The 24,948-nt window shown below is 41.5% G+C and overlaps 3 protein-coding genes across 4 annotated transcripts in view; 2 read left to right on the forward strand and 1 right to left on the reverse strand.

Annotated features, from left to right (window-relative positions):
• Window positions 1-4,076, forward strand: part of plekhh3 (pleckstrin homology, MyTH4 and FERM domain containing H3) — a 43,364-nt gene extending 39,288 nt beyond the window's left edge. For both annotated transcript variants that reach the window (XM_084072788.1, XM_084072789.1), the window contains exon 13: window positions 1,286-4,076. In XM_084072788.1, the coding sequence (XP_083928914.1) occupies window positions 1,286-1,450 (165 nt within the window). In that variant the 3' untranslated portion in view covers window positions 1,451-4,076. The remainder of the gene's footprint in view (window positions 1-1,285) is intronic.
• A 1,880-nt stretch (window positions 4,077-5,956) lies between these two features.
• On the reverse strand, window positions 5,957-13,253 carry tubg1 (tubulin, gamma 1). The gene is made up of 11 exons (XM_084072611.1): window positions 13,065-13,253; window positions 11,884-11,996; window positions 11,455-11,622; window positions 11,280-11,348; window positions 9,917-9,996; window positions 9,540-9,666; window positions 8,812-8,898; window positions 8,266-8,415; window positions 7,777-7,929; window positions 7,325-7,486; window positions 5,957-7,152 (listed from the first exon to the last, which is right to left on the reverse strand). The coding sequence occupies exons 1-11, from the start codon at window positions 13,111-13,113 to the stop codon at window positions 6,955-6,957; spliced, it is 1,356 nt and encodes a 451-aa protein (XP_083928737.1). The 5' UTR covers window positions 13,114-13,253; the 3' UTR covers window positions 5,957-6,954.
• Window positions 13,254-14,919: 1,666 nt separating this feature from the next.
• Window positions 14,920-24,330, forward strand: retreg3 (reticulophagy regulator family member 3). The gene is made up of 9 exons (XM_084071549.1): window positions 14,920-15,500; window positions 17,850-17,956; window positions 18,552-18,582; window positions 18,696-18,822; window positions 19,249-19,333; window positions 20,438-20,575; window positions 21,088-21,167; window positions 21,589-21,721; window positions 21,835-24,330. The coding sequence occupies exons 1-9, from the start codon at window positions 15,235-15,237 to the stop codon at window positions 22,353-22,355; spliced, it is 1,488 nt and encodes a 495-aa protein (XP_083927675.1). The 5' UTR covers window positions 14,920-15,234; the 3' UTR covers window positions 22,356-24,330.
• The last annotated feature ends 618 nt before the right edge of the window (window positions 24,331-24,948 follow it).

Consider the following 24,948-nt stretch of genomic DNA (forward strand, 5'->3'; position numbering starts at 1 on the left):
ATTCTTCCAAACAGCCTTTTTTTCAGAGGAGAACAAATCATCCCTTTCACTGGGCAGATTTGCTTGCATCGTCCCACGTGGAACAAAAATCCCTCTGTGATCTCTGGCTGGCACAAAAGTAGCTTTTATTTATTTATGGGTGCAGACGGACAGGCCAATTGAGGGGCAACGCAGAAAGGCACCCAGCTTTGACCACTAGTGAAAATAGGCAATCTACAACGCATTGCATCGTGACACATGGAGAGCATATCTATCTTTGCTATTCTTGAAAATTCTGGACAATGACATCGAGGGACTCTAAGATTGAAAGTGGTTAATGAACTTATGGACTCGCATAGCTCGCCCGGGGAGGGGGGTGAAGGGAAGGTTAGCTGTAGATATAATGTTACAAATGAAGAGTAGCTGAGGGTTGAAGCTTGGGGTGAGGTTTTAACTACAATATACTCACAAAAGAAAACATTTAAAAAAAGATATGCACATCCCACTGTCATGCTTTATTTAAAAAAAACTAAAAAACAATTAAAGTAGTCAGAGGAAGAGCCTGTGTTGCTCAAAATGTCACTGCATTAACAACAATCCTCTTAATGGGATCTATTTTGTGTGCAGAACATTCTGCTCTATTTTACGAGCTTCTACTCACTCGTGTTTAGGTAAGCATTAGTGGGATTCGTGCAGTGATAACCTTTACAGACTGTGTTGTTCTCTCGGGGTCTGGTGGTGTGAACACGTGGGCAGAGACTCCACAGGCTAGTGCAGGGATAGCGTGGTGGTGTGCTGTCGTGCAGCAGCCATGACGGATAAACAAATTAAATGGTTTGCAATGGACCCTCCTTGCTTTACAAAACAAGCACGATAGCATAGTAACCCCGCTAATGTAGAAATGCACTCACGCAATGCTATGTTTTTAGTTGATTGTGTGTGTGTGTGTGTGTGTGTGTGTGTGTGTGTGTGTGTGTGTGTGTGTGTGTGTGTGTGTGTGTCCTTCAGAAACGTGCCATGACACATCATCACATGACTATCTCTAGAGCTCTCTGTCTTTTCCAGCAGCTGGATGACATCACAAGCCAGACACTGAGATGGCTAACCATCTGACTTTCTCTCTCTCTCTCTCTCTCTCTCTCTCTCTCTCTCTCTCTCTCTCTCTCTCTCTCTCTCTCTCTCTCTCTCTGTCTCTCTCTGTCTCTGTCTCTGTCTCTGTCTCTGTCTCTGTCTCTGTCTCTGTCTCTCTCTCTCTCTCTCTCTCTCTCTCTCTCTCTCTCTCTCTCTCTCTCTCTCACACACACAGTTGACTGAGATCATGCAGCAGATGAATGCTTATTTCAGCGCCATCCGTCGGCAGCGAGGTAAAGGGGAGGATGTGAGCCTCTCCATCACAGAGAGCACAGAGGTGCGCTTCCACCACCTGGGGCCGACGCCCACCCTGCTGGAGCTCCCCTCGCACCAAGTGTGAGAAGCACTCGCCACCGCCATACCCCTCTGCCCCACCCGCCTCACCAACAGTCCTTCCTATATCCCTCCACACAAGCCCCCACAGAGGCCGGCCCCTCAGGACCCCTGCACCTCCTCCTCCGCTGGGGGAAACGGCACAGCAGCCAAAACAAAGAGAGGGCTGTTTTCACTCCCCCTGCCCACCCCCCCCCCTCCCCGCCCGTGAAAATAAACCTTGGCGAGCTTTCCGACTGAAGGAGCCGGGGCGAGGAGGGAGAACGAGGGGTTGTGGGGCGGGGTGGGGGTTTGGGGGAGAGAGGGGTCTTGTTTTGCAAAGCGAGTGAGGCCAGAAACCCACAGAAACCAATGTGGCTGCTGATGAGGTGTCACACACACCCCACCGCCCCCGTCCTGTCACGCAAGCCTCCGCTGCCATGTGTGGCAGCCTCACCACCTCCTCACCCCAAACCAACAGCAACCCCGGGACAATGTGAGACATTGGCACGGACCATGATCCATTGGGGTAGGAGAGAGAGAGCATTTGCCGTGTGAAGGTATAGCTCAGAGTGAACACTACTTCTTCCCATGTCTCTCTCTGTTTCTCAAAGGGTGCCATGTTTGCTCTGTTTTTTTTTTTCCCTAGAAGGCGGTCCTTCATGCGCTGCTGGAAGAGCGGTGAGAAACGCTCTGGTGTCACGCACCCCGTCCATGACTCTTTCCTCTCTGACACGCTCACTCACTGACTCACCCACTCGCTCACTCCCACACTCGCACGCCCTCACGCTGACACGTTTGTCAGAAAGCGGTCCGTTTTCATAAGACCCCAGCCAGGCTTCTATTACCTGGAACTGTTGATGCAGCAGAGCCATGTGAACTTGAACTGGAAACAGATGTTGAGTTCTGTAGCTAAGTCACTTTGGCTGCCACGGTCGGTCATATGGACTCTTCCCTCTGGGATTATCATTTGTGTGTGTGCATGTGTACGCGCGTGCGTGTGCGTATGCATGTGTGTGTGTGTGTGTGTGTGTGTGTGTGTGTGTGTGTGTGTGTGTGTGTGTGTGTGTGTGTGTGTGTGTGTGTGTGTGTGTGTGTGTGTGTGTGTGTGTGTGTGTGTGTGTGTGTGTGTGTGTGTGTGTGTGTGTGTGTGCGTGTGAGTGAGATAAAGGATGGGAAACCGTTTCTTGGATGGGACATTCAGGATCTGGGATAATTCTGTTTCACAGAAACCAAAGGCTTTGGGGCTCTGTCTGCGTTGTTTCCACCAAAACGCTCCGATTGGTCCCTCATTGTGCTGCTTGTCTGTCTGAGCTGTAATCCTCAACATAAAACTGTCTCTACTTTGGCTAACACTTGATTTGCTTGGAGGTTTCATATGTCTGTGTGCATTTATCAGCTAGTGTGGTGATCTTTCAATTGAAAATGACAGGTGCTTTCCCATTCGCTTCTTGTTCCCATAAGTTACGTATTTTGGAGTAAAATGGAGCTGTTTGTAAGCAGCATAAAGCCTGATTTATACTTTGTTGTACGATGGTGTTAACTGCCGAAAATACCCGATCTACAGTAGCTTGTAGATTGGCTGTTTAGGCGAGCGACCCTGAAGCCTGCCCTACAGAAGTCTCTGGATGGGTGCTCGCCTGATGACAACCTAGAGAGAGAAACCATCGTACGATGAAGTATTAATTAATTAAACATTTAAAATGACCATATAGATCTCTCCATGCCATTTACACACAATATTCTAATAGGCCCATTGATGTTCCGGTAGTGTTTATTTATGTAACACTTTGTGACATATTGTAAATGTTTCCTTTTTTATGTCTTAAATGCGGACCTAGGTGCATTTTATTTTGGGTTTGCTTTGTTTGATCACACAATTATAATTTTTTGCCTTTTAGAGATGTGAATCCTGTGTAGCCCCCCCGTCTGCTAGGAAATGGCAGAGTGCCTAAATGTGTTTTTAAACTTTTTGGGTGTATGACTTAGCATTTATTCATGAAGCCAAAGTTTTGCCATGTCATTGGTTTGAGTATGGACCAAAGATGTTTTGTATAAGCTTTTATTAACAAGAAATCCCCAAAGCAGCTAAGAGCCCCGAATAGCCATTTACAAATGGAATCTGTCATCACTTTTTCTTTTTCATAGACTCGAGTAAGACTTACTGCCAAAGCCCAGTCTGTTATTGTAGTAGGTGATTGTTAGAATTTTCAAGACTTTCTAAGGATAATTTTGTAATACAGTGAGTTTACTTCCCCTGAACCAGACTGTGGTCTTCTCACCATTGAAGGTCTTGACAAGTCGTTGCACAGCCAGCCCTGTCTCCTGCCTACACGCAGGCCCTTGCTTTTTCTACTGCAGCTGCAGGCAGCTCTGAGCTACATGTGAAGCCGAATTCACACAATGTTGTATGACCATGGCACTCGCCAAAAGTCGGTTGTTTTTTCATTTTTCATAATCGAGTTCATACAATGAAGTGTAAACTAGGCTTAAGAAAAATCGAAATCAAACTGCCGATGTCGTTGCTTTGTATTAAGCTTGTTTGTACGTTGCATGGTACCTTTTTACGTAACGTGTGTATAGTTAATTGCACTATTTTTATTTTGACTAACTTGGAAGTGCAATAAAAACTATAAATACTGTATTAAAGTCAGCACCATTGTACCATATTTTTCCTTGCTGCTATTTGGTGCACGTCCCAGACTCATGGGAAAATCAAACGCTGTTGTGTTTAGGTCCATAACACCATCCTGATGCAGTCTCATCTTGGTGAATATCTCGTCAATATTTAATGAGTTTGGATGAGAATGTGTGCAATATCACTGCCTTATCCAAGAGTTGCACCTGGGTGACTGCTGCTTTCAGTGGTAACTGAGACTGACCACTGCCCAGTTTGATGAGCTAGGATCGGTGCCAGGATTGCTTGGATGGACACAAACTATTGGCGTTCCATCCCAGCTGAGGAACGCTTGTCCATCTGTCTCCGGTTGGTGAGTGGCAGTTTCATTATTGATGTGTCAAAATCAATAAATATTCACCATAGTTAGCAGGGCACACGTTTACTACAGGTTTACTCTGGTTTATTACAGCGGTATGAACCCCAAATAAACCTAGATAGCCTAATAATAGATGACTATTGTATTTGATCATCATCATCATCATCATCAAGGTTGCTACACCCATGAAGTTAAAAACAGTGTAAAAAGTTTAGAAGAAACTATCATCTTTACTGTTGGTATATTTTATGAGAAATGCATTTTTGAGTAATGCTTAAATTTAAGCTCTTGATCTGCTAATCAAGGGTAAAGTAGCTCTTTTATCCATCAAAATATACAGTAGTAATAGTATTTAACAATAAGCACTTTAGGAGCACCTGTACGACATATAAATACAATATTACTACTAATAACATATTTTATGTGTAGACCATACCACCTACAACATTTTCAATATAAGTCAAACTAGATGTTTCCTATGTTGCAGATACCTTTACCTAGCCACCGGTGATTCATTCAGGATCGTCAAGTCTGTGTCCACGATTGTCTCTGACGTCGCCAGTGCTATGTGGGACTGCTATGGAGCACTGGATGGTAAGCATGTCATCTTCAAAAGCCCCTGCGAACTTAGGACACGCTAAGTCTGACCAGCTCAATGAGTCTGGCAAAACAGACAAACCAGAACACGCCAGATCTCAAGTCAGTGTTTGAGATTTGGGGGATGAGAAAGGGTTCATGTATCTTCAAATGTTTACTATGTTTACCAACATTTTACTGTTTTCCGTTTTGCTGATTTTATTGCATTTCTATGTATTTATAGGTGTTTCTGTAGGCTTTGTAGCGTAGTGGTTCTACAAGAAAGCACGTCAGTGCATGCAGTGTATGTGGTTTCAGAGAGTTACAAGGTTCTATAAATGAATTGTGAAAACATTACAGCAATGCATACTTGTACTTTTTACTTTAAAATATTTTTAAAAGCACGTATTTTGAATACTTAAGTATATTTAAAAGCAATTACTTTTGTACTTGAACTTGAGTAACATTTTTAGTGAGCTACTTTGACTTGTACTGGAGTCATATTTGACCAGAGTATATACAGTGCTTGAGTACATTTACTCAAGCACTGTACTTAAATATGATTTTGAGTTTTTCTTTTACTTTACTGGAGTATTTCTAGTTTTCTGTACTTTTACTTACTCCATTACATATCAGAGGCCAAATGGCTTTTTAGAGCCACCCACTGTTTTTCAGAGTGAAATTTGGCCCATACAGCATAGCTGCCTATGTATCTGAATGGCTTTTCTGGTTAAAAAGAATAGCTGCTTGAGCAAGAGTTGCTAATTGCCTCAGCATTCCCCTGTGGTAATTGAGCCTAAACTAGTTAGATTAACAGCTGCAAGGCCACTGCAGATCCAGGTGTTGTATAACTTTACAATATTGTGTTGAACTACTATAAAGGAAACAATCGGTCATTATTCTGATAAACATACGATCCACCTCATTAATATAACTACATACAGTATAACACTAAAGACAGATTAATAGAAAACATCTTTACTTATTATTTCAAACAGGTCCAACAAAGAAATATGTAATGCTATATACATTTGGATAACTAAAGAGAACTTTTGACTCTTGAAGGTATACATACAGGCACAAGGTTGAAGTGTTCAAACTAGTTTCATTTTTGTACATCCCTGTCTGTGCAAATTCCTTCTTTGAACATAGGTCACACAAATGCAATTTGAATGCTCTTGCAGTTTGACAATCCAACATGAAATTATTACAATCTTGTAGTAATTGCATGTACAGCAACAGCTAATGTGTACAATATATATTGTCATGAGCACTGATTGTGTTTGCATTAATATACTAGAACACAGCAGCAGACAACATACAACGAACCATGTCAGCAATGTCCGGAACGTGGGCGATGTCATGTCACACATTCCATCAGTTATAATGTAATTACCTGTCAGGATGTGCAGGCTTATACCACTGTAAACGAACACCGCTAAAACTGAACTACTGAACTCAATAGAAAAATAGACCAAAACAAGGCAACGTATTCTCTTTTGCATTATGTTAAAATGGAATAAGAGGGAAAGGCAGAGTGTAGGAGGGAAACTATATACCATTATTGATGACCATAAGTAGGGGTTGTATACAGGCACAGAAACGTAGACATTGATGTCTCCCTGTTTCACAGACTGAAGCCTCACAGGACTCGCTAACATAGTGCAGGTTTGGGTTTAAGTGGAGTTTGGCTCTTGAGAGGATACCAAGCCCCAGAAAAATTACTTTTTTGCTATAATTTGGTTTAATGGTTATGGCAATCCTATACACCCTCACATTCAGTGGGATTCATGCTAGATCAAATCTATTAATGGAACATGGGAGGGTTCAAAAATGTTTAAGTTTATATACATCATATTTACTTCTAAAGGTGAAAATTGTGACTTGGGACAAAGGTAAATAGCCCAGTATATTTGCTTCTTAGGCTATAGTTTAGGTACTGTACATGACAGCAGTGTGTTCACTGATCCTGTGTGCCCCAGGAGATGTAGTCGGGTCGTGTGGCTGCTTGGTACTCGTCAATCAGTTGCTGGACCACTTCACGAGAGTTGTCCAGCTCGTCAAAGTTGTCCTTGAAGATATCCTCTTTACGGAACTGCTCCAGGAAGGCCTCACGCTTACGCAGTTTGTCATACTGACGGCACGTCCGTTCAAACAGCTGTGGGAAGCGAACAGAAGCGTGAGTGAACAATCATGTATGCCCTCAAGCACTGCCTCAATACAGAACGGCCTGACTTGGTATACGTAAATCCATCCTGTAAATAACAAATTGTAACAGTATTGAACCGAACGGGTGTGTATAGCGAGACACATGTCTTGTTTGCACGTACACATGATATGCTGGTGTGATTGGCCATCATGAGGCCACTGACTCGGTGGGCAGACGGCAGGTATGGGGACTTCTTTGACAAAGCCACCTGGATGCTGGCAGGACCCCAGGGGATGAAACTGGCCAGCTTCCGTTCTCGGATCCTTTGGAGGCTTTTGTGCACCTACAGTGAGCAGAAACATGCGGTCCAATGAACAATGAAATACACTACTGGATATAGATACAAGGTAATGGAGATGATATTAACCCCTTAAGCCCTTCTTACAATCTTCAAAAAGAGCAGATCTACAAGCTCACATGTCAAGTCAATTGTATTTAAATAGCTGTTGTTTAAAAATAACCAAAGGCTGAACTAAGTGCTGAGGTTGTAGATCTGAAAAGAAATTATAGCTTTCGCCTACTGTAATCAATGACATGACATGGATGCATACTACCTTTATGCACACCACATACCTGTGTGGGATCCACCTCTCCCTGGATGATGTTGAGGATGGCGATGTAGCAGTGGTTGGCCTGTCTGTCTCTGCCCGTGGACACCATTACATTCTTGGGTTGCAAAAGCCTTCTCATCACATCCAACACAGTGGTTTTTCTCACACTGGCCACCTGAGACACAGGGGAGAGGAAGGCAAAAAGCAAATGTCTTATAATATTTGTAACTACTGATTGCTCCCGCCACAAAGTAAATTATCTGAATGTTTAAAATAATCTGTATTCTTTAGCAGGCTATTAGGATGCAAGTAGCAAAAATAAAGATAAGAACACAATCGACTCGCTAATAAAAAATGCAACGCAGGAAAGCAGGTATAACTAAATATTTAAAAACTGCACGCAACACTGCACAATTTCATTAAAGCGTAGTGATTTTTGCAGTGCAGTGCGTTTTTCTCTATAAGCTCACAGCGCGTCACTTTGTAGAATCGGTTAAAATAAACAACTTACAGATTGGTCAGTGGTGAGTGGAGTGTAGCCCGTCATAAGGAAGTGGAGGCGGGGTGTAGGGATAAGGGAGGCAATCAGACCAATAAGATCGTTGTTCATGTATCCTGGATAACGTAGGGTGGTTGTGCTGGCAGACATGATGGTGGAAACCTGCATGTATAAAGTTTAAGTTAGGTACAGGAGTCAACTACAGGAGCTTGACAAAATTCATTTTTTTCCCCTAATTTAACTTGCAGATGAAGCCAAAATTCTAACTTAATTAATGTTGCGGTGCAAGCAATCTACATCCAGTGACACAACCAAGCTATGGTTTGAAAACTGCACACACTTGCTGATTTCAGAGAAGCTAAAGAAAGATCCAGTCTGACGTGTGAGGGACTAGTTCATACATTATTTTTTTATTTAATTTTTGCCATGAGCATGACATTCCATTTACTTCTCTTCTAAACTGACTATTTGTTCTTCATCAAATACAGGCATGCTGCAAACTAGTCCCGTTTAAAACCCCTTCTGATGAACTGGCCCGGAGTGACATTGTTCACGTACCAGCTGATTGATCTGGGAGAAGGAAGGGTTCTGGATATGCAGCCTGTCTGTGGCGATTCGATTTAGAGCAGTATTATCCAACACCACCTGACAAAAGCACAAAAACACAAAGATGCGGGTGAACGTCAAACAAGTGAAGATAGCTTTCATTTCTTTCCAATGAACATGAAGAAAGGCAATATGCTGCTGCAATGTAGAAAGACTGCCTTTGAGTCATCAAGTAGTCAGGGAACCTCTTGAAAAGCAACACAGTATGCTGTTGTTTAGGGGGGGGGTTGGACATAAGGGGCACACTGTGTGGCTGTAACAGGGGGGCCAAGTCTTGAGCAGATTCTATTAGCTTTCTGACTAATTTAATCAATATGAGGGCCTTATGTAAGACGCTGGCGGAAGTAGGTATTAGAGAGGACACACGCAGTAAAATCCTTAGTGTTAATTTAACTCCTAAGGGTGGAAAAATGGACTTTGGTTCCATTTTATACTCTTCCGAGATAAATTAACACTGGGATTTTACTGTTCACTGTTTAGCCTGTCAGAGCACCTCAGCCTTATACAACATCAATCTAAGACTGAGATTTAATATGCTAGATTTGTAATGACTTAATTCTGGCACTGTAATTTGCTTCCTTATTAACCTGTTACAGAGGCAGCCTACACAAAAACATGAGCTCCTGTGTGGAAATGTTGTTAAAAATCTAATCTATGAGGAATCTATTAGGCCTACTTACCACACAATCTGCATTCTGGGTGAGCCTCTTCAGTGTGAGCAGTGAGTTGTACGGCTGGACGACCACGTCACTCATTTCATCCTGGTTAGGGAAGACAGAATATGTCTGCACCAGTTTCTTTGGGTACCTGAAGATCAGAGGGGGGGGTGGGGGGATAGGGTTCACAAAACATGCTAGTTCAATGACTGTGGAAATCTCAGCGCTTACAGGGAAAGGGCACATGGTGTAAAAGGTCAACACTAGTAGAAGAGTCGCTTTCAGTTATTGAGCATATTCATACGGTGGCCATTTTGATTTTGATGTCATACTCGAGGGGTGGGAAACCCCACCTAGGCAGGCTGTGTTGTCAAATCTAATGTGTGCGTGCGTGCACTGACCTGTCATTGAGTTTCTCCAGTAAGTAGGAACCCAAGCCTGAGCCCGTTCCACCAGCAATGGAGTGACACAAGACAAAGCCCTGCAAGGACAAAAGGTGACTTAGTATGTGCAGCTCAAGAAGACAAATTCTCTGCTACTGAACCTGCCACGTTTGTGTTTTGCCTATACTATAACTGTGCCCAATGCAAACGTCTGAATGTGTGTGGGAGAGCAATTGCCTCCCTCCCTAGGCAGTTATATAAATGGGAGTGCAGCCCCACCTCACAAATAGGCTCCCTCTCCCCGAAGACAGGCCTGTAATACCTGCCTTCTACACTAGCCCAGCTATTATCACCCGACATCCAACACGCCACACCCTGCCAACACATACATACACACTACCACTCAGCCTACCATCCAACCCAGCACACACACACACACACACATACACATACACTAAATAATAATGTGGGGTCATAATGTGAATGAATAACAGAGCTCAGACCTCCAAGGGGAGGTCTGAATGTTGTTTTATGGGGAGGCTGGCTGTTGAGGAAAGTCTCAGAATAATACTGAGCATAGCTCAGGCTTTACTGGTTTACGACGACATGTGTGAGCACCCGTTTTACATGGACTTTCTACCAAGTTGGTCATTCAATGCTCAAGGAAAACATTTTCTACCAAACCACTATTGCAAGTGGGGGAAGAAATATCTATAGGTTAACTTAACAACACCTATCACACATCAGTCACACAATAGTCTTAGACAACACCATTCTTCCTCTCCATTGTGTGTCTAATTGATACACAAACTCTGCTGTTGAGTGATGCAAGCCATGTTCACAGTCTAACAGAGAGTTATTGTCTGCTGGTGAAGTGGTACAAAATCTATCTGTTGTTGGAGATGACATATTATTGTAACATCTGGCCTTCCATGACAGACAGGCAGTCAATGTGTGAAAAATGATGTCGGATGCAGATATTCCTTTAATCAAGAATTACTATGTCACCAACAGAAGGCATGCCAGCATAACATCGCTCTAATTTTCTGCTTTTCTTTTTTTTGCAGGCACAGGTTATCATAAGCTAATTAAGTTCAAAACTGAAAATAATAAAGAACCCTCATAATTAAAAGCTACACATTTTAAAATTGCTTCTATTTTCACATGGTTTGCAATGTTTTGTTGAGGCTCTAGCTGTATTGGCAGTACCAATTATAAATGCGGTCAGCAGATTACAGCAATGCTCAGCTGCACTGCAGTGATTTTACTACTGTGCATCTGTCAGTCCAAAATCCCACCTAATGTAAACCTGCTTTTGTAACCCCTCATGAGGTGCAAAGGTGCAGTGACAATGATGCTTTAAAAACAAATGAGGGCTTGCCTCCAAACTGTCGCTGCCATCTGCCTCCCGGTCAATGATATCAAAGATGTCTTCATGGATTTTCTCTCCCTGGAAAAATTAAGTACAGCATTTTTTTAATTTTAATTCAATTTAACATTTGTTAAATTAAATCAAGCAAAAATGGAACAGTGACTTGTTATCGTATGATTATTACCTGTGAGAATCCACTGGCCCAATTGTTCCCTGCACCTCCGCCATGTTCAGACAGGTAGATGTTCTCTGGATTGTACAAATTGGCATAAGGGGAATTGAGGATTGAGTGGATGACCCTGGGCTCCAGATCCAGGAGAACAGCACGGGGGATGTAGTGTTCATCATCGGCCTGCGTTTCACATGGGAAGGGAGGGCTTAGGACTTGATGGTCATGACAGAATACATTATGATCTACATTCTGCATGTGGCTATGTCTTTTAACATTCACCCTACTCCAGTTACACTGCAACCACTCCATCTAGTGGTAGATGAAGGCGCTGCAGTGGAGATGTGATTAGGATTATTGCATAAATGGATGGATCAATTTCCTACTCAGCTTCATTGAAAATTTGATAATGCTTTATAGCAATATAAGTCCTGCAGTCTTTACCTGATAGAAGAACACATCCTTTCTGTCGTTTCCTTCAGTTGCAAAATCCTCCACAATCCCCTCCGGACTGATGCCGTGTTCCGCACACAGCTGCTTCCAGAACTCGAACCCAACTGGAACATGGAGATGGGAGGTCACATTAATAACATGAATCTACAGAAACATAGGCTTTGCCTCCATCAAAGTAAATTGTCCACTGCTAAAAGTATTAGCAAGCACATAGTTGGACACAGTAAGGGGTAGGCAACCTTAGGCACGGGTGCCAACATTGGCACAGGGGAGGGTAAACACTGCCACACTGGCATAAGTGTGAGAGAGGGTTTTTGTTAAAAAAAATATTATATATTTTTTGTATGTAGTCAATTAAATTAAGCCCTCACATCTGTATGCAAATTACATCCTGCACATAATTCTACATTCATTCAAATTGAACTCTGACTGGGGAGGGGGTCTGGTAGCCTGGGACCAGACGAATCTGCGAGTGCAAAAAAACATTGCAGTGATATAGTCTAGCTACGCCAGGCTAGGGGTCTGGGGGATAGGTGGGTTATTATTGCTGCTCACCTAAAGATCATTGAGTCTAACTAATGATCAATACAATGTCCTGATGTGAAAGAAAATATTTCAAAAGAAAGGAAAAAATATGTTATATTTATGGACAATCAAAATCTGCTGGAAATATTTTATTTTTATGTGGTGTCATAAATAATGAAACTTAAGGTTGACATGGCACGCTATCTAGAAAATAAAAGCATGGCACTTAATTTCAAAAAGGTTAATGCCAACCCCTGAATTAATACATAAATATCCTAGACTTGGATCAAGACTATCATATATATATATTTTAGATAGATGTACTCGATACAATACATCTATAACTGTCTTGATCCAAGGCTACTAATATTCAATGTTTCACATTGGGGACCTTAATGAGTAGGACATCCATCCACACCAGCAAACACACCGCGTGACTTCATTCATCACTCAGTTCACATAATGCTACTAATAGATGACAGCAGCCGTTTTATTTTTAACGTTTTGATTATCAGTTTGAGCTGTATTCAGCTGATCCAAATACAACACACATCCTTAGCTACAGCAGTTAGCTACAGCCACTCACTCTACACAATAGCCAGTTGGATAGCATGGCTAGCATGAAGGTCCATGGTATAATAACATACTTTGATTTCCGCATTGTCCTAGTTGGAGAGTGATGATTTCTCGCGGCATGTTCCTTCTTCCTCTTCGTATGGCTATATATATATAGCCTCTTCGCTAATAGCTAGCCAGCTACTAGCTACAATATACACTAACAGACAGAACCAGCTGAGATGCAGAGACTTGTCAGTGAGTCAGTCAGTCCGCTACAACCCTGCTCCTTCCCGCTGGAAACACAACACAACACAACACAGTTAACCAGTGTTGCCAGATTCTGCGAGAGAAATAAGCAAGCAGGTCTACGAAAAGAAGCCCAAAAGAGAGATGGGTTTGGATCATATAGAGTTAAAAATAAGGTTTGGATCAGGGTTTGGATGCAGACCACAGGAAGGGGCAGATCCTATATTGCCAAAAGAAGCAACTAGGCCACATGAGCCACATGAGCAGACCTATGTGGAAAATATAGGCTATTTGAAAATAATAATTAAAAAACATTTTAACAACACAAATCTGGTACGGGGGTCCCAGGCTGGCACAACATATTGACAATCACATTTGCAGGTCCTTGACATGAAAATGTTTGAGAACCACTGGTTTAAACAACATTAGGAAGCAACTTGCTTTTCCTAAGATGTAGTTACTTATTTGGGCTTGCTTCAAGCAAGCCCAAATAAGTAACTACATCTTAGGAAAAACAGCTTATAAAAAGCGGACATGGCAACGCTACACTTATCGACATGGTTGCGTTCCAGGTCACCTCTCACTCTGTCTGTCTGTTGAATACTGCGTCGTGTACGTACACCCCACGGAGCGTTTTTATTTTATTATTGTGGAACTTAATAAACGTTTGAGTATTTTGAATGTATTTATTTTTGAAAATTCCAAATTCATAACGGTTAAATGCTTTGCATGCGTTTTTTTTTTAACATTTGGAATAATAGAATAATAATCCCTATGTGCCCTAGGTTTCAGTCTTATTCTTTACTTTTTCTTTACTTAATATAGTATTTTTGTACATTATATATATCATTATTTTTAAATTATTACAATATATGTTATATTAAAGGGTTAGTTCAGATTGTTTGAGTATTTTCTGTAGGAAATACTTACCATTAATGTAGTTGTTGCAAAGGTATTAATTGATTGCCCGAGTCCCGTGGTCAGAGTTATGGTCCGTTTCTGATAAATATGAAGTAGTTCCGGTAGATTAGTAGATTTGGTGGGGGCCGCTCATTAAAAAGAAATAAATTAAAAAAACTAACGTCATTTGTATTGTTGACCTATTTCTACCATATAGAGCAGGTTTCGTTCAATTTCGACCCCTCTGTCACATGGTACTAATGTTTGTGTCCAGAATCACTGCGCCGCGGCAGCCTACTCACGCACAAATTATATGACACAAAAAATAGTACCATGTGACAGAGGGGTCGAAATTGAACGAAACCTGCTCTATATGGTAGAAATAGGTCAACAATACAAATTACGCTATTTTTTTAAATGTATTTATTTTTAATGAGCGGCCCCCACCAAATCTACTAATCTACCGGAACTACATTCATATTTATCAGAAACGGACCATAACTCTGACCACGGGACTCGGGCAATCAATTAATATCTTTGCAACCACTACATTAATGGTAAGTATTTCCTACAGAAAATACTCCAAAAATCTGAACTAACCCTTTAAATACATTATTATATACAATTTCATAATCGAGGGGAAAACCTAAATATTTCTCTGGAACGTCTCCGTCAGTAGAGGGGGCGCGCTTGGGGGCGCGCTGCACCGGCGTGGATTCTGATTGGACAAGCGCGATCCCATCACGTGCTTCCAGCCAGCCTACCGTGTGCGAGTAAAACAAAAACAGGTGACGCCATATTGTCATAAGACATCAAATTTACGACGGCGACGTCTCTGCCAAAATGTCACAATAGTCACATAAAAAGTCAGTGTCAGATGTTGTTTTTGCGTCTAGTTTCCGCATCATTCCCTGTGATGGTCTGACACGTTGATGTCAAGAGGAGCGTGTCTGACGGTTGAGCTGCTAGCCTAGCGCTACTAGCCTAGCCGGCGTTTACTTGCTCGCACACGGGTTGCTAACGTTAGCTTAGCAACCGTCCTGAGGTCCGTGTGGTCACAGAGAGCTGTACCTGTTCAGTGACTAACGGTCTATTTACAGGCTCCTTGAATCAATGCTACACGCCAAGAAGATGGCGGAGGAGGACGCGGCCGCGGCCGCCACGGGTGACACGACGCAGCAGCAGCAGGGCTCCAGCCTAGGCCTGAGGAGTCGCCCCAGCTCCAGCGAGAGAGACGGCCAGGTGAGGGCTGTCAAAGCCGCCCTGCAGGCGAGGCTGGGTCCCTACGAGCGGCTGCTGACCTACCTGCAGTCCGTCCTGGTGTGGGAGAGACCCGTGCAGTGTGTTCTAACGTACATGGTGGTTAACGTTGTGTTCTGGTGAGTGACGTTAATCGTGCAGTGTGCCTGTCTGGTGCTGCATGCAGTGTTTTTTTTGCACAGTAAAAACAAGAGTGTACAAATAGTATAATCATTTTGAGGTCTCCCCTTAACTCTGACCGTATACAAATGATTTGTATACTGGCAGAGCCCAGAGGCCAGAGGGGTCAATTTAGACTCCCTAAAAAGAACCCAGAGAGTTCCCTGATATCAGCTTTGAGAACCACTGGTATAGGCAACTCAGATTCAGACATTACAATGGCTGCGCCTGGCCGTTATAGTGCTTACAATATAAGCTAACGTGTCGTGACTCCCAATGCAGCAGATGCTTGTGCACAATACAAGCATGTCACCTTTCAATTCTCAAGACAAGACAGATGGCTCTCACTAGTGTGGCTATTTATAGAGTGACAACGCATATAAGTGCCTGTATCTAAGGCCTAGACCAGAGTGCTGTACAACACCCCTAAAACCTAAATGCGGTGTTTGACATCTGGTGTAACGATCAACGCCCAAATGAGCATACACCATTTTGGCACACAAATTGACAGTATAATCTACAATATTAACAATAATAAATACTTGTTAAATTGTAATGATATCATGGTGTGCAGTGTTATGTGCCTAGCTTCACATTAGGTCTCTGAAAATGCTGAGCACACGTATAGTATAGAATAAAGTAGTTTAATGTTGCCCTGTGACATGAATCACTGACCTGCAGCCTTGGAGGGACATGGAGGCCTGCTCATCCAGTTCAGGAATGCACCCTTTATTTGATTAGACCACAGGGCATATTAGGCACTCCACTCTCCCTCTCCCGTTTACTTGTGCGTCGGTGAACATTAGTTTCAGCCCACATTGATACAGTATCCCAAACGAATGCATTGAATGACAGGGAATGGAAATCCCATGCATTATGGGGAAGTGTTAGGAATACTGGGTACCGTATCTCTGCCTTCCTATTAGAGCATCAACAGAACTTGTGGCCTTAGCTAAACAACTGGGAGATCCAATAGGATATCGTCCTTACTCTGAAAGTATGAACTATTTTGAACACACAAGCCCAACTCTGCGGAGAAATATGCTAGTATTAAGTATTTTATTAGGGTTTGCTTCTTATCTTGTTGATATTAATATAATGTAATTTAAAATATTACTTACTCTCCAAACAAGTTATTAGATTGATATTTTTATAATACTGGTGAGATGACTGAATCATGTTACTCTGTTGTGGTGGTTAAATTGTGAAGCCTTACAGAGGCACAGTGGTGCCATAGAGTCTGATAAGTCTCACAGGGCATATATTATTCCTTCCTAATACCTAAAGCACTCCAGCCAGTGAATAACTTTATCCCAATGAATGTGAATAACTTTATCCCAGTGAGTGTGAATAACTTTATCCCAGTGAATGTGAATAACTTTCTCCCAGAGCTAGCAACCAAAGAACAACTCCTGTGATCTCTGATCTGCTTCCTGATCTTCAACTCTTCCCGATCTACAAGCTCACAACGTGTTGTGCACTTGTAGATCGACTAGTTTCGGTGTGCGACACTGCTATGCATGCAACAGAGTATATCAAGCAATTTAATGACTGGATGCTGACAAGCCCTTAGGACGAAAGCTTATCATAACATTGGATTTCTGACTAGCAGGTTTATTCCCTCTTTTAAAGTGGTCTACTGTAACAGGGCCAGCCCAAGTCTTGTAATGTATATTGTACCAGCTGCTAAAGTACAGCGCTCATAACTGTGGAAGTCGAAGGGCAATGGTTTATGGAACAATGACTGAGCAAATCTACAGTATAATGAGGTCAAAACACTGTCTGCTGACTCTGGATCACTATTTTCATTTAATTAAGAAATAAACCTGAACTTAAGCTATATAGGTTCTGAATAAGAACTCTAGTTACATCATGAGACATCCCAGTGACTCAGCCGACAACATAACTGCAATGACCATGGCTCATTGCAATTTATTGTAAAAAATAATCGATTTGAATGAAAACGACGCTAGGCGTTGTGTTATGAGCTTTTATATTTTGTATCAGCGACTGACTGTTGTGCGACACCGTAATATGACTTAGTATAAAATCAGGCTTAAAGATCGATTCATTGATACATAAAAATTAAACAATTTATAAATATAAAATAATTGCTGTTCGATTAACAGAAAAAGTAATCAATAGAATAACGTTAAGAAAATAATCAACAGTTGCAGCCCTACTTGAATTACAATTTAATGATGAATCATCATCCTTTGTCAACTTTTAGTCTCCAGTTGAACATTGTACTAAAACCGTATGCTTTGGTAGCACACACCTCATATTTGTGTTCTCTATTTGAATTGTAGGTTCTTTGCTTTGACCTCATTTCGGCTGCTCTTCCTGGTGGCCTCTGGACTGTTATTTGTTGTTTGTGTGGATACCTGGAGGAATAAGATCTGGCCTCAAATCAGAGGTACATCTGGGGGATCTCTCTTTTTCTTGTTGTCTGTATTCTGAAGTCTAATTTATACTACTACTGTCACACAACAGTGTCGCTCTCGAATATAACTGATTTGTAAGCGACAAATTGTTTATAAATCAGTTATTTTCATTCAGTGACATTGTCGTGCCTTTAGGGACTTTAGGGGCTCTGATTCTGTCTTATGTCCTTATCTTCCCTGCAGAGTTCAATGGCCCTCTTTTTAATTATACCATAGCTCTAATTAATCTGCAAAAGTTCATGACTCTTCTTTCCTGTGAGTGAAAGTTAATGTGCTTAAAGATGAGTGAAAGTTAATGTGCTTAAAGATGAATTCTGGAGTTGAAAGCCCTAAACTCTGGACATTGCAAGTGCTATTTACTTATTTATTGCAAGTGCTATTTACCAGACACAACGGATGCTCCTCTTAATCTTCATAGCTAGATCCCTTAAATCTGATTGATAACTATGATCATGTAGATATCAATTAAATAGATGCTACATGAAAATGAAAACATTGGTAAAAGATGTGTATTGTACACTTTGTTTTTGTGGTTTTATATCATGGATATTCTCTCTCCTTCCACAGTCAAAAAGCTGGATGAATCAGAAAATGAAGGGTATGTTCCTGTTATGTAACTATGGTATCGTCTGTAGTATGCACTGTAACCGCCAGCCGCTAAGAGATGATTATGATGATTATGATGATTAGTAACATTTTATATCTGTCTAGTTGGGGCCTGGTGCAGCCAGGGGTTCTGAGTGTACCTGAACTGTGCCACCACATTGCTGAGACCTGGGTCACTGGAACAGCCCTCATGTCCAGTGTGGCGCAGTACAAAGGACTTAATCCAGGCAAGGTAAAGAACACAAACTGCCTAGTGCCATTAGCCTGACACTCAGCCTGAATTTTCATTTCGTTTCACTCCATTATTCAGTCTGAAAGCCCTCTCAATGCAGCCGATTGCTGAGATGGGGGCGTGGCCAAAGTTTTTTTTTTCAAAGACTCTTTGGCGATTGGTTCATACTGGATTATCCCGATCCCGATTCGTCGATCAGATTTTCAACCGAGGCTGAGACCTCCTATGAGAGCGTCACCAGACCAGAATCGCCTGAACATATTTTTTTAATGGGCATGGCTAGCGATTCACGGGCTGGAGCCAGGCTATAGTGCCATCACACACTGATGGTATTTAGTAAATTAGTAGCAACATTAACATAAGCATTTAATGGTTGAAGTGACACTTGCTGACTGTGTTGTGCATGCTTGTGCTTCGTGGTGTCAGTTTTGCCTCATGAGCTGTGGAGTCCTCACCTCTCTGGCCATGATTGGACGCCATATTCCTGGATTGGTGCTGTCCTACTCTGCTGGTGAGTCCAGTTGTATGTTGGTCCAGACTACAAACCCCAGGCCCATTCAGAGGGCTTAATTGGCAGGGAAACGCAGCCTGGTTGCCAGTGTTAAAAATGCATGGGAAGTGAAACCAGATCTGTTGAGCCTTAGCAGCAGAGCCTAGTCTGTAAGGTGATTAATGCCATGAAGGAAAGGAGGGAGGGAGCTACCTAGCTGGTTAAGGAGGTCAAGCTGAGAAAGGGTTAATCTCCCAACCTCTAACCCTAGTGTAGACCGGAGAGAGTCTGTCAGGGCCGTCTAGTACACTCTCTGATGTCTCAAACAATCCAATGCAGTCTGTTCATGTTAACAGTGTCTATGTTTCAGTTAATATTTATCTGTTTTGAAAGGATAATTATATAATATTACCTATGGTAATGGAATGGTGGGTGTGTGTAAATGGCCCAAGGAGAGAAGCAATGGGACAGATTATGTTAGCTGTATTATAATAAATATAATAACTTTATTTATATAGCACTTTTCAAAACAAGAGTTACAAAGTGCTGAACAGCAGTTGGAGCAAAACATATATAAGTAAAACATACACGTTTAAAAAAAACATAAGGTAATAACATAGTTAACAAGTTAATTCTGACAAGCAATAAAGAAAATAAAATTCTATAAAATGTCTGCTAATTCTATAACATGTCTTCTAATTCCTAAACAGTTTTCTGAAAAAAGTTTGAGCACCAACTACAGTGGTGCTCAAACTTTCCATGTCAAAATTATGTGTATTTGACCCCATCTAAAAAATGTTGTGCCAGGGTATAAAATACCCTGCCAAAGTATAAAATATGGATAAAGTGGTTACACAGATGCGTTCCCGGTTTGAATGGGTTAAATCAAGCTAAAAGGAGAACAAAACAAAAACTATGGTCTTGTTGCCCACATCGACAAACAAACAGATACAGACATGTGCAACACAATGAGATGAGGTGACCTAGGGGAAGGCTTTCCTTATAGAGATCACAATAGAGATCACAGATTGATGCATTGTTCATTTCATCCCTTATGCAAAAACTAAAGACGGAGTTATCATCCTGTGTCTATTCTTCTATGGCTCTTCTCACCTCTCTCCCTAGTGTTGGCGGTTCTCTTGGCACCATTAGCAGCCTATCATCGAGTTTTGCAGCATGTGTGTGTGAAGCTGGAGCCAGTCCTGCAGCGGCTGGACTTCAGCGTTCGCGGATTCATGATGTCAAAGCCTATGGATAATCAGTGTAAGTAGTACACCTGTACCATTGTATTGTTTGCTAGTCTTAATGCTTTTCAGGTCAATATGGTTGAACACCACAGTTTTACCGTGCAAGGTATCATTTGTTGAACTCCAAACACAAACATCTGTGCTATGTCTATATATACCGTAAATTTCGGACTATAAGCCGCGACTTTTTTCCCATTTTTCGACCCTGCGGCTTATATAACGGTGCGGCTTATCTATGGATTTTTATAACTAACGGCCACTAGGGGACCTCCTAAATCTAGGGATTTTACACCCGCGGCTTATAGTCCAGTGCGGCTTATATATGTACAAATCATTCAATTTAGCTGCTGCGGCTTATATTCAGGTGCGGCTTATAGTGCGAAAATTACGGGTATACAGTATATCCTGCCTAGTTCCATGTCATTATGAGCAGTAGGCTATTTCTGTTCTGCACCTTAATGTCAGAGATTCAGACCTGCACAGTAATATCTATGAACTTTGGTCTGCATATGTCTGTTTACTCTGCAGTCCTGCGTAAGACTATCCATGGTGCAGCCTCGGGTGAAGCAAGTGACAGCGAGGAGGAGTTGGCTGCTTTCTGCCCGACAGTAATTCATATGTTCTATTTTAAATGCTGTTTGAAATAGAAATGTTCAGTGCTTTACCTTAGCTTGCCTTGTACAGTCGATGTTTTTATAATTGACCGTGGTCCTGATTCTTTTCTATTATACAGATGTAACATGTAAAATAGAACACTTACATACTATTCGTAGGTACTTTACTATTGTTGACGATTAGACTTCTACACTTAAAGATCTTGACTTTTAACAAGTCATAAAAACAAATGTGAATATCTTTAATCCTTGTTCATCTGTACAAAAAGTATTGCTTTTGCCTTTATTTTCTGCATAATATAACTACAAGTCATATTGAAAATAACCTTTTCTGTGCAGTATGGCCTAACATCTGTGAGACTGCATATGAAATATATAGATATATTGAAAACGTATCAATCTTATGTTTTTCTAGTTCGATGAGGATATTGTGGCAAAGGAACTTGCGCTGACTGATTCTGAGCACTCTGATGCTGAGGCGTCTTACACTGACAATGGCACCTTCAACCTGTCCCGTGGCCAGACACCTCTCACAGAGGGTTCTGAAGGTGAGCGCCCAGTCACTGGAGATGTAGAGGTGGTCTTTTATTTCTTCAGTGACTCTTTCAGTAAATATTGTCTTGTCCTTGTCCTGTCTTTATGTCTGTTTCTCCATCATCAGATCTTGACAGGCACAGTGACCCTGAGGAGTCCTTTGCTCAGGATCTTCCAGACTTCCCCTCTATAAACCCAGATGCCACTTTGATGGATGATGACGATGACACCAGCATTGGGCTGCCCAGTCTGGCCATGTCTGGGCGGGCGCCCGGTCATCGGGCTTCAGTGCTGGATGTGGATCACCTGGACTCAGACCAGGACGACCTGGACGCAGAGCTGTCCCTCAGCGGCCTGCCACCCGCCTCTGACTTCGCAGGTGCCATGGCAGGAGCCATTGCTAGCAACATGATCCAAGCAGCGCTGGCCGGGGCATTGCAGCCTCGACCCCAACGCAGAGAGAGGCCTCCACAGGGGCCCCGAAGCTACCGCAAGCAGTCCAGCTCCGAGCTGGACACAGACTTGGACGGAGAGGACTTTGAAATGCTGGATCAGTCTGAACTGAACCAGATGGATCCCTTAGCAGCGGGTGCCAGGCAGGGGGAGGGCCATGGGTTCTTGTCCAACTTGTTGGGGAAACCACAGTGAGGTGTCCTGGTGTGTATCGTTGTGAGGTTAGTGTGCAAGTGTGTTTGTCTTTGTGTGACTGCGTCAGTGTGTGCGTGCGCGTGTGAGATGTTGTTTGGTTCCAGCAGCCATGCTCCTGATTGTTTTCAGTTGATATCACTGTGAAGTACATTTTATTTTAAATCTTCCTCTCTCTCCTGTGCTTTCAAATGAAGTCACCATTATCCAGTAAAACTTTTATTTTTTTAGGCTGGGCAATATAACCGCTACAAAAAAAGGTTTTAAAAAACAAACAAAAAAACTAAAGAAAAACTTAATATTTAAACAAACCAGCATTGTTGACCGTTTTATGCACCTCTGAGTGATAAAGATTCTTTGCTGATCACAAGGAAGAAAATAATACAGTATCCAGAAACATACAGGGCTATTTAACATGGGACCAAATACTACTTTCCTGTTGGTTCACGTTAAGTTGTTACAACTTAACACTACCTCCAGTGAAAGATTTGAGCAATATCTCATTGGCCTTGCCATTATGGAACATTTGCTTATTTGTTAGGGATAATCAACTATGTTCAACATATTTTTTTCTCTCCCCAATGTCATTTTTATGTTTACAAAAAGACCTGATTTATTATTATTGAAATGCATTTTTCCTTTTTAAATAACCTTTCAAGTGACATTTGGCTATGGACCATTTGGGACATTTAAATTCACATCTTCTCAGAACGAATTCAAAATGCTTGTGTGTAGATGTGGATAGTTTTTGCTGAAGCATGGTTTGCAGTTTGGACAAAAGTTATTACATCGATAAGGTCATTTATCTTTCTTCCTATTCTTATCCTCTGGTCATCCTAAGAAGACATGTTTACGCATTTTATTGCTTTTATGTTCTCCATCCTAAAGAGTAAATGTGACTAGTCTTATGATACAGATCTCAGAGAAACTTGTAATGTTTTTAAACCATAAAGATATATAATATAGATGTTAGATGCTCACTTGCATCTGTCTCTCAAGTTGAGGTACACTTATTTCTGTGTGGAAAAAGAAGTAAATGTCAGTTTTGTTTTATGCCATCTAGGTCAGCAGTGAACATATTGGTTCAACGCCCCACCCCCCAGCAACAAAACATTTCGGCCCCTCTTTTTCATTTTAACAAGTTGACCTCCAACCAAGTTGATCCTAGAGCTCAATATTACTTATTGATTTCATAAATCTTTGCTGTTTAAGGAAAAATGTTTACGTTAAAATGTAACCATAATACAAACCGTAGTGAGAATATAAATGATAGGGCCTGACCTGCTTTATAGAATTTATTTATGTCAAAGAAAATGCTGGTGCAGTAAGCATTATTATTATTTAAAAAGAAATAGTAATGGGAATGGCATGTGGTCATTCAAACTCAAATGAGCCACAGCTGTGGTTTACCGAAATAGATGTATCAAACAATCACATGACAATGTTGACTTCCTTTTTTTTCCCCTTCCTTTTTTATAGAAATGGCAAATTGCTCTATTACATTTTCATTTTGTAAAGAAAATCATAGCTGTGAGAGGTAGATGGAACTGTTGGAACCACATTCAAGGAGGTCGACTTTAAAAATCGTCAAGGGGAAGATGTTTTTTGTTTTTTAACCACATGAACCCTAGCATCCCTATTCTGGGGCAAACATTCAGCGGCAATAGCAGAGTGAGCTTGTAAATCGGATATTTATGGGGAAAGATGTATTGGTGTAGAGGGAATAAGGAGGGATCGTAGTATAGAGACCTTGGGGACCCCAGTCAATAAGTATGTAGGGTTCATATGGTTAAAACGGTTGGATACGTTTTGGCTACTCCAGTTCTGATGATGTCCACCATCTCTCTATAGAGTCATTTCCTCAATCTCTATGTATCCAGACAATGTAATGTGCACAGTAGTGTATTTCTTCCTCGCTGTAATTGTTTTTGATATGTTTTGATGTGGACATCTTATTAAATAGAATGTTTGAAATTAATAGTTTGTGCAGATGTGCCCTTTTATTATATAGTAACATTTTAAATGGGCTAAATCAAAATAACTGGAGATATTTGACCCAAACAATACATGAATTGATATAACTAGTCTGTGTATAAACAAGATATATATAATTATAGACTGCCCACACATGAGTTTGGTACTGAGCCATCAAAATTAATGACATTGTGTGAGAAGGAACATAGCAACATTAAGAGAACAAACAAACATGGATCATGTCCAGCTATGGTACAGAAATAAAATGTTATATGATGATTGACATTGTTGATCATCAATGATTTCACTGCATGTTGATCAGTCCGATAATTTTGTGACAATTACTGAGATAGATTAGGGGCAGTTTCGAGTATAAAATAGTTTTAATAGCTGATAATTAGTTCATGGTCTCTCCATCATGTCATGCGTTAAGAAGGCGCAGGGGTGAGTCTCCTCTGGGGATCTGTCCAACCTCTTCTTAGGAACAGCCAGAGGTGGAAAGTAACTAAGTACATTTATTAAAGTACTGTACTTAGAACAATTTTGAGGTATTTTTTACTTTACTGGAGTATTTCCAATTTTCAGTACTTTTACTTTGAATTCATTACATCTTAGAGACATA

This window comes from Gymnoscopelus microlampas, assembly GCF_963454915.1.
Source record: "Gymnoscopelus microlampas genome assembly, chromosome: 11".
Classification (NCBI taxonomy): Eukaryota; Metazoa; Chordata; class Actinopteri; order Myctophiformes; family Myctophidae; genus Gymnoscopelus; species Gymnoscopelus microlampas.